This window comes from Pongo pygmaeus, chromosome 18 (assembly GCF_028885625.2).
Source record: "Pongo pygmaeus isolate AG05252 chromosome 18, NHGRI_mPonPyg2-v2.0_pri, whole genome shotgun sequence".
Classification (NCBI taxonomy): domain Eukaryota; kingdom Metazoa; phylum Chordata; class Mammalia; order Primates; family Hominidae; genus Pongo; species Pongo pygmaeus.
This window is the reverse complement of record NC_072391.2, coordinates 27,645,175-27,658,208: the sequence shown is the minus strand read 5'-3', so window position 1 is coordinate 27,658,208 and position 13,034 is coordinate 27,645,175. Positions and strand designations below refer to the sequence as shown.

Sequence of the window (13,034 nt, the reverse complement as noted above, 5' to 3'; positions counted from 1 at the left end):
CACAACCTCCAATGTCACCAAATACCCACCTTCACAAGAAGTAATCACAGTTTTAATTGGGTGAATACCTTTACAGCCCTTCAAAGACACTTACAATCATTAAGAATATTTTTATTAAATTTAAAGAAGCTGAGTGCAGTGGCTCACACCTGTAATTCCAGCATTTTGGGAGGCCAAGGCAGGCAGATCACTTGAGGCCAGGAGTTCGAGACCAGCCTGGCCAAAATGGCAAAACCTCATTTCCACTAAAAATACAAAAATTAGCTGGGAATGGTGGTGGGCGCCTGTAATCCCAGCTACTCAGGAGGCTGAGGTGAGAGAATTGCTTGACCCTGGGAGGTGGAGGTTGCAGTGAGCTGAGATCTCGCCACTGCACGCCAGCCTGGGTGATAGAGTAAGACCTTGTCTCAAAAAAAAAAAAAAAGAATTAAAGAAAGCAAAACTGAGAACAATAAATGACTATTTCCTAAAGGCTACTTAATGATAAAGTAGATACACAGCATGGCTTGATCTTTCATAGTCTCTGAGAATCATCTACTGCTTTGACAGCCTTTCAGCCCAGCTCCTGCACTCTGGCCAGGTGAAGTCAGCAGAGGTGCACATGCGGGCAAAACCTCTGCAGCAGCATTTTACAGAACATGCCCTGACCCACCCGGTCCTAGTCCAGTCAGCCTCATAAGTGACACAGCAGAGGAGCAGGGATTGGCATCTGCTCCTCTGGGTATGAAAGCTGGTGTGTTTCCTAAACTTTGTTGTATATTTTTATTTATTTATTTGAGACGAAGTCTCACTTTGTTGCCCAGGCTGGAGTGCAGTGGTACGATCTCCACTCACTGCAACCTCTGCTTCCCAGGCTCAAGTGATTCTCCCACCTCAGCCTCCTGAGTAGCTGGGATTACAGACGCCCGCCACCATGCCCGCATAATTTTTTTTTTTTTTTTTTTTAAGTAGAGATGGGGTTTCAGCATGTTGGCCAGGCTGGTCTGGACCTCAAGTGATCCGCCCACCTCAGCCTCCCAAAGTGCTGGGATTACAGGTGTGAGTCATCCCACCTGGCCCATATTCAGTTTTTCATTTAATGATTTCACCTGCAACCTTGCTTCCTGGCTTGCATTTTTCATTTGATTTGCAGAAAAAACTAGATTTACCTCCAATACTGTAACTTTTTTTTGTTTGTTATTTGAAACAGAGTCTCACGCTGTCATATTGTCGTCATCATAGCTCACTGCAGTCTTGAACTCCTGGGCTTAAGCGATTCTCCCTCCTCAGCTTCCAAAGCAGCTGGGGCTACAGACGCATGCTACCATGCCCAGCTAATTTTTTAAATTTTCTATAGAGAGACAAAGTCTTCTATAGTTGACTTCTGTAGTTGCCTAGGCTGGTCTTGAACATCTGGGCTCAAGTGTGACCCACCTGCCTCAGCCTCCCAAAGTGCTAGTATTATAGGCATGAGCCACCACACCTGGCATATTAATCTCTTGTAATGGCTGATATATATATATATTTTTTTTTCTTTTTTTTTTTTTTGAGATGGAGTCTTCTCACTCTGTCGTCCAGGCTGGAGTGCAGTGGCGCGATCTCAGCTCACTGGAATCTCCACCCCCCCAGGTTCAAGTGGTTCTCCTGCCTCAGCCTCCCGAGTAGCTGGGACTACTGGTGCCTGCCACCACACCTGGCTAATTTTTGTATTTTTCATAGAGACAGGTGTTTCACCATCTTGGCCAGGCTGGTCTTGAACTCCTGACCTCATGATCCATCCGCCTTGGCCTCCCAAAGTGCTGGGATTACAGGCGTGAGCACCTGGCCTGTTTTTTTCCCCCTGGATGTTTCTACTATTTTTTTCATTGTCGTGTTTAGTTTACCCATATGCATTTCTAAAATTGATATTCTCTCCTTCAGGTTTCTGACTGCCTGCCTCAAAAGCTCATTTTTATTAATTTATTAGTGAGATTTTCTCTCTAAGAATGTAATTTACTACTTTTGGCTTTGATGAAAAGGTTTTCTCCCCGAAGTAACCCATCTAAGACATTCTGTTTCTCCTTCAGCTGCTGAATTTCTGAATGCATTTATTTATGTTCTTTTCTTTCTAGCTCTGAGGTGGCAGCAATGGAATCAGACAGTCTCTGATTGTCTCCTTGTAGGGATCTAATGGTTGCATCTTTTTCCTGCAGTGATTTTCTTAGCTCTTCAATATCTTGGAGCAATTTAGAAGACTCACTCGATAGAGCAGACTCACTTGCATGAAGAGATTCTGCGGCATGTGAAGAAAGTGCTTCTCTGGGGAGCTGGGGTAAAATATCCAGCTGTGGGAAGAAACTGTCCTTGCCATGACAGAGCTGCCTGATGCTGTGTTGCGTGTGTGCTAACTCCTGCCCTGGGTTTTTGAGTTGAGTTTCATTCCCTTCGTTTTTTTTGCATCAGGTCACTACGGTTCATCTGAAGTTTAAAATCATTATCACTGTCAGTTAAAAGCTTTGCTTGAAGGTGACAAAGTTCTTCTTGGAGTTGGGCTGCCCCATGCTGCACCCACTGTGGTCACCAGCTGCTCTTTCCATTTTCTTTCTTTCTTTCTTTTTTGAGATGGAGTTTCACTTTTGTCACCCAGGCTTGGGTGCAATAGTGCGATCTCAGCTCACTGCAACCTCCGCCTCCCAGGTTCAAGCGATTCTCCTGCCTCAGCCTCCCAAGTAGCTGGGACTACAGGCACCTGCCACCACGCCCGGCTAATGTTTTTTTTTGTATTTTTAGTAGAGATGGGGTTTTGCCATATTGGCCAGGCTGGTCTCAAACTCCTGACCTCAGGTGATCCGCCCTCCTCGGCCTCCCAAAGCACTGGGATTACAGGCATGAGCTACCACGCCTGGCTCACACTTCCATTTTCTAAACTGGCTGTTTTAATTTATTAGGTCCTTGTGGAAGCTCCTCAAACGGATTACCATTAACACCTCCAATCTCATGACCAGTGCTGGATGCTTGCAAAATTGTCACTAAAGTCTGACATTTCTGACTTAATGCATCTGTTTCAATGTCTTTTTCTAGAATGAGACATGATGACTTCTGAAAAGTGTCTTTAAATTTCTCCTGACCATTACTAGTGGACAGTTTTTTATTTTCCTCTTGCAGCTTATGGGGTCCTGTTTCATTATCAGCAATAATATCCATTGTTTGGTGATCTTCCTTTTTGAGACAGCTATTTTCTTGAGCCACCTTATTCCAAACAGCCTGTATTTGTTCTCTGTCCAAAGCAGGTGCTTGCAGTTGCTGCTGAAGGTGAGCAATGCCCTGGGTGTCAGAGGCTGAAGCTGTTCTAGCCTGAAGGCCCTGCACCTCCGTATTTTCCTGACCCACCTCATTGATGGACAGCTGATCCATCTGTTTAAAGTCATATTATTTTTACCTATAAAATTATTCTCCAATTCTTTCTTTCCCCCCCGGTCCTTGATTCAGGATTAATCTCCAATTCTTGCTCTTTCATTCCTTTCACTAATCTTTCAGTTTCAGATTTAAATAAACTATGCGTTTCACTTCTGTTTTCTATATTGGGACACTCAACTTCTGTTGCTTGAAAAATGGCTCAGAGTCTTTGAATGTCTTGTCCTGTTTCATGCAGCTGGGTTTTGATTCTTTTACTATTGTGTTTTGCAAATTCCTAATTTCTTCACCTTTTACTGAAAAGAGCTGGGTGTATGTGATACTCATTTGCCTGTGCTGGTTTTAAAAATCATCCATTTCCTACTTTTTTCTCCTCTTTTAAAGACTGAAGCAGTTGCATCTTACTCTGTGTTTGCTCTTCAATTATGGTTATTTATTTATTTATTTTTGAGACAGAATCTTGCTCCGTCGGCCAGGCTGGAGTGTAGTGGCACAATCCTGGCTCACTGCAACCTCTGCCTCCTGGGTTCAAACAATTCTCCTGCCTCAGCCTCTTGAGTAGCTGGGATTACAGGCACCCACCACCACACCCGGCTAATTTTTGTATTTTTAGTAGAGACAAGGTTTTGCCATGTTGGCCAGGCTGGTCTCGAACTCCTGACCCCAGGTGATCTACTCGCCTCGGCCTCCCAAAGTGCTGGGATTACAGGCTTGAGCCCCTGTGCCCGGCCTCTTCAGTTTTTTTTTTTTTTTTTTTTTGACGGATTCTTGTTCTGTTGCCCAGGCTGGAGTGCAGTGGTGTGATCTTGGCTCACTGCAGCCTCCACCTCCTGGGTTCAAGCGATTCTCCTGCCTTAGCCTCCAGAGTAGCTGGGACTACAGGCACTTTCCACCGCACCCAGCTAATTTTATTTTTAGTAGAGACAGGGTTTCACCATGTTGGCCAGGCAGGTCTTGAACTCCTGACCTCAAGTGATTTCGGCCTCCCAAACTTCAAGTGATTTCTTGAACTCCTGGCCTCAAGTGATTTCGGCCTCCCAAAGTGCTGGGATTACGGCATGAGCCACCATGCCTGACCTTCAATTATATTTTGATGATACTTTATTCCCTCCTCAAGATTACCTTTGATTATTTTCAGTTGAAATACCTCCAATTCTAGTACCATAATAATATCTACCATTCTAGGCTCAGCCACAGGGGCAGTTCGACTTTGTTGTCCTCTGAGTCATTTCAGTTCTTCTATCAGATTTTTTTTTTTCTTTCATGGATGCAAGACATCTGTCTTTTTCCTCTATGGTTTGCTATGAAATTTCTTTCTTTTTTTCTTAAGGTTTTAGTATAATAATTCCTCTGGAAGCTCTGAACTTCCTTTAAGTTTTTTTTTTTTTAAATTGCTTTCTCTCTTATAAGTTGTGTCAATTGCTTCTGCTCTTCTCAACTAGATGACAAAATCAAATCAGTCTCTGATTGTCTTCTTGGAGGGATCTAATGGTTGCACCTTTTTCCTGCAGCGATTTTCTTAGCTCTTCAATCTCTTGGAGCAAATTTAGGAGCACTTTTTCTTTAGTTTCTTTATGGTCAGTGTCCATCTGTTTAATATTCTTTTTTTTTTTTTGAGACAGTAACCTTGTCACCTTGTCTCTGTCACCTTGACTGGACCACCCTGTCACCTTGGCTGGACCACCCTGCAGAGGCCAGATCTCAACTCACTGCAACCTCTGCCTCCCAGGTTCAAGCGATTGTCTTGCCTCAGCTTCCCCAGTAGCTGGGATTACAGGCTCCCACCATCATGCCTGGCTAATTTTTGTATTTTTAGTAGAGACTGGGTTTCACCATGTTGGCCAGACTGGTCTTGAACTCCTGACCTCAGGTGATCCACCTACCTCGACCTCCCAAAGTGCTGGGATTACAGGTGTGATCCATTGCACCCAGCCTCAATATTCTTTTTGAGTGCTGATATTTCAGAGTCTTTCTCTTGGCTGAGTTTAATTACACACTCTTGCTCTAGCTGTAAGGCAGAGCTCTCCAGGTTAGCTTCAGTGGACAATCCTTTCATGGTTTTCTCAGAGTTATTTTTTCCAACAGCCTCTTTTCAGCTAGGGGTCTCACTCTGTCACTCAGGCAAGAGTGCAATGGTGTGATAATAGCTCGCTGCAGCCTCAAATTCCTGGGCTCAAATGATCCTCTTGCCTCAGCCTTTCAACTAGCTGGGAGTGCAGGTGCATGCCACTGCTTCTGGCCTTTTTTTTTTTTTTTTTTTTAATTTTTTGTAGAGATGAGGTTTTAGTATGTTGTCCAGGCTAGTCTCATACTCCTGAGCTCAAGTGATCTTCCCATCTTGACCTCCCAAAGTGCTGGGATTACAGGTGTGAGCCACTGCACCTGGCCCCAGAAGATAATTTTTTATTTGTCTTTTACTCTATGTTCAAATTCTTCAATTTTTTGGTAGACTCTACTTTTTCAATTTGTAGAGCTTGCATGAATAGTGTTTTCCTTCTCTTGAAGTTTAGAGACATCAGGTACTCTAATTCCTGAGCCACCTTGCTGTAACAAATTTTCCAGTTCTTCAATCTTTTCTTCCTAATTGCTTAGATTTTCTTGATGCTTACAACTTATTTCCCTCAATTTCTGTTGATGAACATTCTGTAATACTGATAATTCAAGTTGATGGTCATCAGTATCCTGACTTCTTTTTTGTTTGAGCTCCTTGATGATATTAATATTTGGTGTTTGTAGTTTGTAGATTTCATTTTCATCAAAACTAGTTGTTCCTCCTATTTTATAATCTGAGCAATACACTTCCAATGGCCAACTGGAGACTCAAGTTTTAGAACTTCATTGGACTATCTGTTTATTTCTTGTTATGATGAAATTATGTCATAAAAACCCATGTAAGCATCCTGGAATACTGAAGCATGATGGGTACCACATGGAATGGAGGGGATGCAGTGTGGATGGGAACCTCCAGCCTTCCCTGAATGTGCTGACTCCAGGGCTGGCTGCCGGTCCTGCGACCGATCCTGTAGTGCTTGCTTTCTTGTTTTAGGAAGGCTCATTTTTACCTCTTTCTGTCGTAACTGATGTCGATAACTTTTAGTTTGCTGCCGTATCTGAAGCTCTGATGCTTCCTAGGTCTCTCCTAGGTCACTACAAAGATCTTGAAGTCCCTCATTCTCTGATATTAAGAATTCCAAACTGGCATCAGTCTCCTTTATCCCATAGTTAGGGAGCTCTTTCCTTTTTCTATGACATTTAGGAGCACATTTGAGATGTGGCTGATGAAAGAAGCCACATTGCTGCCCGTCCACTGCAAGGAAGGGGCTTACCTGGAGCCAAGGCCACCAAACCAGGAAGACATGAGTGTGTGAGCACGTGTGTTAAGGAAAACACACATTGACTTTCTTTTTTTTTTTTTTTTTTTCGAGACAGGGTCTCACTCTGTTGCCCAGGCTGGAGTGCAGTGGCGCCATCTCGGCTCACTGCAACCTCTGCCTTTCGGGTAAAAGCGGTTCTCCTGCTTCATCCTCCTGAGTAGCTGGGATTACAGGCGTCCACCACCACGCCCAGCTAAATTTGTATTTTTAGTAGAGACAGGGTTTCACCGTGTTGGCCAGGCTGCTCTCGAACTCCCGACCTCAAGTGATCTGCCCCCTCGGCCTCCCAAAGTGCTGAGATTACAACGTTGAACCACTGCGCCCTGCTAGAAACAGCTTTTCATACGTTGAAATAAACGAGAGGGTGACCGGGCAGCGTTGGGGTCGGGGAGGCCAGGCGGAGGAGGCCTAGTGGCCTTCTCGCCCGGGGCCTTCTAGCTCTTTGCCGGTGTCAGGTAGGGCACTGTTAGCCTCGGCTCGGTTCGACTCGGCTCTACTCGGGCTCAGCTCGGCTCGGCCAGACCTAGAGGGCGGGCGGGCGGTGCCACTGGAAGTGACGCGGCGAGGGCGGGGCCGCCGGCCCGGGGAGCCGCCACCGCCGCCGCCGCCGTCGCTTGGGCCGGGAAGCGATGTAGTAGCTGCCAGGCTGTCCCCCGCCCTGCCCGGCCCGAGCCCCGCGGGCCGCCGCCGCCACCGCCGCCATGAAGAAGCAGTTCAACCGCATGAAGCAGCTGGCTAACCAGACCGTAGGCAGGCGAGTGCGCCGGGCCGCACGGGGGTCGCACCGGGGCTGGGGGCGGAGGGCGGGGGGCGGGACGGCTCCTCCTAGGTCCGGCGGCTCTGAGCTGGGCCGCAGCCCCCGCCCGAGACCAGCGGGGCACGGGCCCGGGGGCTGCGCCGCGCTGAGGCCCGAGCGCCGCGCTCCAGGCGGCCCGCCTGTCTCTCAGCGCCGCCGGGCCCCCGAGACCTGCAGGGCAGGGCCGCCGCCTCCTCCGCCACACCGCGGGGTCCCCTGCCCATTGTCCCTGCCCCGGGAGCATCGCCCTCGGGGAGTAGACCTGGTCCTTCTCCTCCCTTCCCGGGGGCCGAGCCAGCCCGGATCCCTGCCCTGGGCTCAACAACAGTGACTTCTATCCCTAACGCTGTGGCGAGCGCTGTGCTGTGGGGGGCGGCAGTCCCAGGCTTTCCCGGTGCTCACCGCTGTTTGCGAGTCCTTCTCCTGTAAGTGCATGGCGGCAAGAAATGGCTAGAGGGACATGAAAGCCAGCCGGATTTGCTCAGTGAGTTCAGAACGCCCTTTGAGGGAATTCGGAGGTGGTGCTGTCTCAAAACCAGGGCTCCTAGGAACTGGACTGCTGCTGCCAGTTCTTGACATTTAGAAATTTGGAATTGGCAGAAAAGGATTATGGAGACGCCTTGCGCCAATTTAAAAAGTCTCACCTTAGGTTTGGAAACAAACGCTTCTTTATCTTCCTTTGCTACGGCTGAAGTGCTTAACAAGAAACGTTATTGATTATTAAATGGCAGGCTAGACCAGAGTTGGTAGATCAGGTTGTCAGAACAAGAAATGATTTGTGGTTTTTGAGAGTTTCTGGAGGTGACTGTCATGTGCTGTATTATCTGAGGCTAATATTTCAAGGTCTTTCAGGGCAGCTGGCTGTACTGTACCGATTTAGTGTTTATTCAGCAAAGAGATATGAAAGTATGAATTTCTCACAGCTCTTTTGATTTTCTGTTTTTAACAGTTAAGGGGAGTTTGGTTTGGCTGAAGCACGTGGGACACTTCTTTTTTTTGAGTGTATGAAAATACTTTTACTTCCTCTCGAGTTTTCTAAATTTGCTTTTTACTGTTTCATTTCCTCCATCTTTTTGCTTAGTTTCCTTATTTAATTTTTTCGATTCCCTACCGTATTATTGTGGTGAGAATTAACTCTTATTTTCAGGGTTAATCGCTGCCCCTAAAGCCCAGACAAACCTACTTTTCTGTTATTTGCAGGAAAATTAAAGAAATAATGCTGAGAGGAAGGTAGACGTGTGGTAATGGCGGCTGATGTTTCAAGGAACAATTTACAAGCACATGATAATTTCTTGTGAGTTTCGTACCCTTGTTAGTGTTCTGAGCAACGTGCATTGTGGAACTAGTATTTAGTAAGTGCCAAGATACATTTGTCAAATAGTCAGTTTGGCTTGTTTTTACATTGTTCGTGACAGGTAAGGGACTTTCACTCTTTTTATACAAAGTTCTGAAACTTAAATCTACCAAGCTATTTAGGGTCTCTTTGGCTCCTGGGTCATCTTAGAGGCTTCTCCCTTCACACTTTTTTTTTTTCTTTGAGACAGGGTCTCCCTTTGTCACCCAAGCTGGGGTGCAGTGGTGCAATCTTGGCTCACTGCAGCCTTGACTTCCCTGGGCTCAAGCGACCCTCCCGCCTCAGCCACCCACGTGGTTGGAACTACAGGTGGGCACCACCACATCCACTAATTTTTGTATTTTTTGTAGAGTGGGGTTTTGCCATGTTACCTAGGGTGGTCTCGAACTCCTGGCCTCAACTGATCTGCCTGCCTTGGCCTCCCAAAGTTCTGGGACTACAAGCGTGAGCCACCTTGCCTGGCGCCTTCACATTTTAAAATTCCGGCCATGCTTGCCTACCTTCAGTTTCCACAGGAGGACTTGCTTTCTTACCTGCTAGCATCTACTTGGAACTCCTGGAAGCCTCTCCCACCACACCTTTTCTCCAGGCACCTCTTGCTCATTCTTCAGCCTTCTGGGAAAGGTCTCTCTGCCTCTGAAAGGCCTTCTATGATGCTTCAGCAGAGATTGGATGCCTCTCCTGGGCGTTCTCGTAATCCTGTGTAGCACTTGCTTTTCTGTGCTGTGACTGCTTCTTGTGTGTGTTCTCCATCGGATTAAATACCTTGAGAGTCCTTGCTGTGTCTCCTTTGATTCCCAGGGTCTGCTGTGGTTCCTACCCTATGGCCAGGGTGCAATAGACATTGTTAATTCCGGTATTTGAGTTCTTACTAGATCGCCCTGGTGGTGTGGGCCCAAGTATGGAAAACGTGAAGTGGATAGAGTAGATGGTGATTCATGCTGGAACTGTAATTCTGGGCCTGACCTTTGACTGTCTTTAAAAATCTTTATTGCTAGATGCCAGTGGAAGCTGAAGCTATTACAGAACTATTAAGGGTGTGGCAATTATGCACCCAAAGTCAGAACATCTGTTTTTAACTGGGAAACCTGTTGCTTCCTTGCTGTTGATTTCCTAGATATTTGTGTGTGTGTGTGTGTGTGTGTGTGTGTGTGTGTGTGTTTTCTGCTTAAGTAATCAGAAAGGACTAAGGAAGATAAATGGAGGCCGGAAAGTGCCTAGAATTGTTACTGCATGGAAGTAGGTGGTTGTTTGGCCCCAGAATCAGGATTCTGGGTGTTTTTAGGTCAAGATGAAGGCTACAAAGCCAAGGGGTTTTTTGTTTTTGCCCCTGTGATCTAGGTGGAGAAAGAAGTTATATATGTGAATGTCATGCCCATCGTGTTTTGGTTTATCAATTTGTGGAATTCTAGGTGGTGTCTTGCAGTGAGATGTTCTCCTCAGAAAGGAGACCTTTGAGTACTTTCACTATAAGCTTCCAGGGGAGGGACTTGTAGAGAATTAGTAATGCCTGGAAGGAATGAGTTCGTATGATGCAGTTTGTTTACGATGGGTGGGTAAGTCTATTTGAGAAGACGGCCTGAAACTCACAGGGGCAAGGCTTATGAGGTGGTCTCATGGTGTGAGTGTCCCAAAGAAGAGAAGTAGGATGGTTCTTTTAGTCCACCTGCCTTTTGTTGATTCGTGCATTCAACAGACACTTGTTGAGCCTACACTGTGTCCTGTTATCCAAGGTATTAAAGAATCAAAGGTGAATACGGGCATGGTTTCTGCCCTGAGGGAGCTCAGGAGATACGTGGAAGAGGTAGGCAAGCAAAAAATAATTATATACGTGAGATAAGTGCTTAAGAGGGATGGCTAATGCACAGAGCAAAACCCAGCTGTCATTGGATTGAGGGAGGTAACAAAAGCTTCCTAGAGGAGAAAATTTGAGCACCTTTCTCTGCCTTCCTTTTCAAGCCCTTATTTCAAATATCTCTTGTATTGATTAGGCCTCTTGTGGTTGTAAGAAAACCCAGTTCATAGCAAAGATGGGAATTGATTGGCTCCTAAGTGACCAAAAGAGCCTCTGATAAGTAGTGTGGCTGCAGATTTGGCTTCTTGTGGGGGTTCCACTTTTTTTTTTGAGATGGAGTCTGGCTCTGTCACCCAGGTTGGAGTGTAGTGGCGCGGCTCACTGCAGCCTCCACCTCCCAGGTTCAAGCAATTCTCCCGTCTCAGCCTCCCAAGTAGCTGGGACTACAGGCCTATACTGCCATGCCCGACTGATTTTTGTATTTTCACTAGAGATGGGGTTTTGCCGTGTTGGCCAGGCTGGTCTCGAACTCCTGCCCTCAGGTGATCCACCCACCTTGGCCTCCCAAGGTGCTGGGATTACAGGCATGAGCCACCGCACCCAGCCTTGGTTCCACTCTTTAGGTAGGCACTGTGTCCACTGGGAGACTCCCACATCTTCCAAGTCTCAGAGGGAAAGAATAGTCATCTTGCAGTCACTGTGGCCCAAGTCCCAGGATTGGCTCTGAATGCTTCTGGGTCACATGCCTTTCCCCAGAAATGGACTGGAGTCAGCGCACCCAAACCATGTGGACTGAGAGTGGATGGTAGTGGGTAGTAATCGGGCAAGAAATGAAGGTCATGGTGTGTCTTTTGTAGTCCTGCTAAAAAGAGAGATGTTTTGTTTCTTGAAAACCCTTAGATGCAGATAATCACTGATGGTGTTTTTGGGGAGATGATGTCTTGAGTAGAGGGAGGAGTACACTGGGATGAAGACCTTGAAGTTACAGAAGTATCAAGGAGAAAAGGAATTTGAGAGACAACTAGGAGAGACTAGTACCGAGGCTCTGATAGGGAGTGTCTCCTTGGGTATTGATTTCTTCCCTGACTGAAGTTTCCCATGGAGGTCTGAATGCTTTCACAGATAGTTGTTTTTTGATAACCCAAGGTTATAAACCCAAATGCCTAGAGGGTGAGGCCAGTAAAATGAACCGGTGACTTGGGCCATGTGAAGGCCTCAGGGGACCTGGAGGACTGTGTCCCACCAAAGGGGCTGCCATGGTAATGTAGGCACAGTGTGGACCACCTTTGGAGTTTTCCTGAAATCTGCATTTTAACTAGCTGGCATTTAATCCAAATTAAACTACGGGGACAGTATATGCAGCTGAACAAAATATTTCTGTGGATCACCCAACTGCTTGTCTAGAAGGACTCAGAAATTGACAGTCCTTCTTTTTCGTTTATTCCCCTGTACCTTACGCTGATGTTTTCAGTTCTTTGGATTTGTTGAAAAACAGCTCATTCTTTCTTTACTAAAATCTTGAAAAGGTCTGATAGTAACAGTCTATAACATTTCTATGGTTGTTTAGTTTACAAAGTGCTGTACTAAACCGCCTGGCTTGGATCTCGTCTCCTGACAATGATAACTTCTCTCTTACAAAGATGGAGATCTGGCCGGGTGGGGTGGGGTGGCTCACGCCTGTAATCCTGACACTTTGAGAGCCCGAGGTGGGAGGATCACTTGAGCCCAGGAATTTCAGACCAGCCTGAGCAACATGGTGAAATCCGGTCTCTACAAAAAATACAGAAAACTAGCCAGGAGTGGTGGTGTGTGCCTGTCTCAGCTGCTTGGAAGGCTGAGGTGGGAGGATCAACTGAGCCTGGAAAGTCGAGGCTGCAGTGAGCTGAGATCACGCCACTGCACTCCAGTCTGGGTGACAGAGCAAGACCCTGTCTCAAAAAAAAAAAAAAGAAAAAGAAAAAGAAAAAAAAAGAGGAGGAAACCTGACTTTGTAAGTTTGCACAGCTACTGAGTAGTGGCTGAGGCGTGGCTTGGGTCCAGGGCCTCTGCCTCTGGTTCCCAAGTGCTTTTGAGTACAGGAACTGGGCTGCCTCTTCACCAGGGAAGGACTAGTGTTTATTAATGTTTATTAAACATCTTCTGTGCTTATGAAGCTGCTGGGCTGGTGCTTTGCATACATTTATTTCATTGCATTCTCATAGCAACCCTCTGAGGTGATGTTACTTATTTCCGATTTAATGATGAGGAAGCCAGAGATCAAAGAGGTCATCAAGCTCGCAAGAGGCAGAGCCGTGGACCCAAACCCAGGTTTCTGATTCTGCAGCACCTATAAATTCTGATCAT

At 46.4% G+C, this 13,034-nt stretch overlaps 1 protein-coding gene across 4 annotated transcripts in view; it reads left to right on the top strand.

Moving 5' to 3' along the window:
• The first annotated feature begins 7,295 nt into the window (after positions 1 to 7,295).
• ARHGAP17 (Rho GTPase activating protein 17) overlaps positions 7,296 to 13,034 on the top strand; it is a 98,414-nt gene continuing 92,675 nt past the window's right edge. The window contains exon 1 of one of the 4 annotated variants that reach the window (XM_054452993.2): positions 7,296 to 7,500. In XM_054452993.2, coding sequence (XP_054308968.2) covers positions 7,448 to 7,500 — 53 coding nt within the window. In that variant the 5' untranslated portion in view covers positions 7,296 to 7,447. Of the gene's footprint in view, positions 7,501 to 8,747; positions 8,837 to 13,034 lie in introns of those variants that run through there. The other 3 variants (XM_054452995.2, XM_054452994.2, XM_063654089.1) reach the window with 3 other exon arrangements.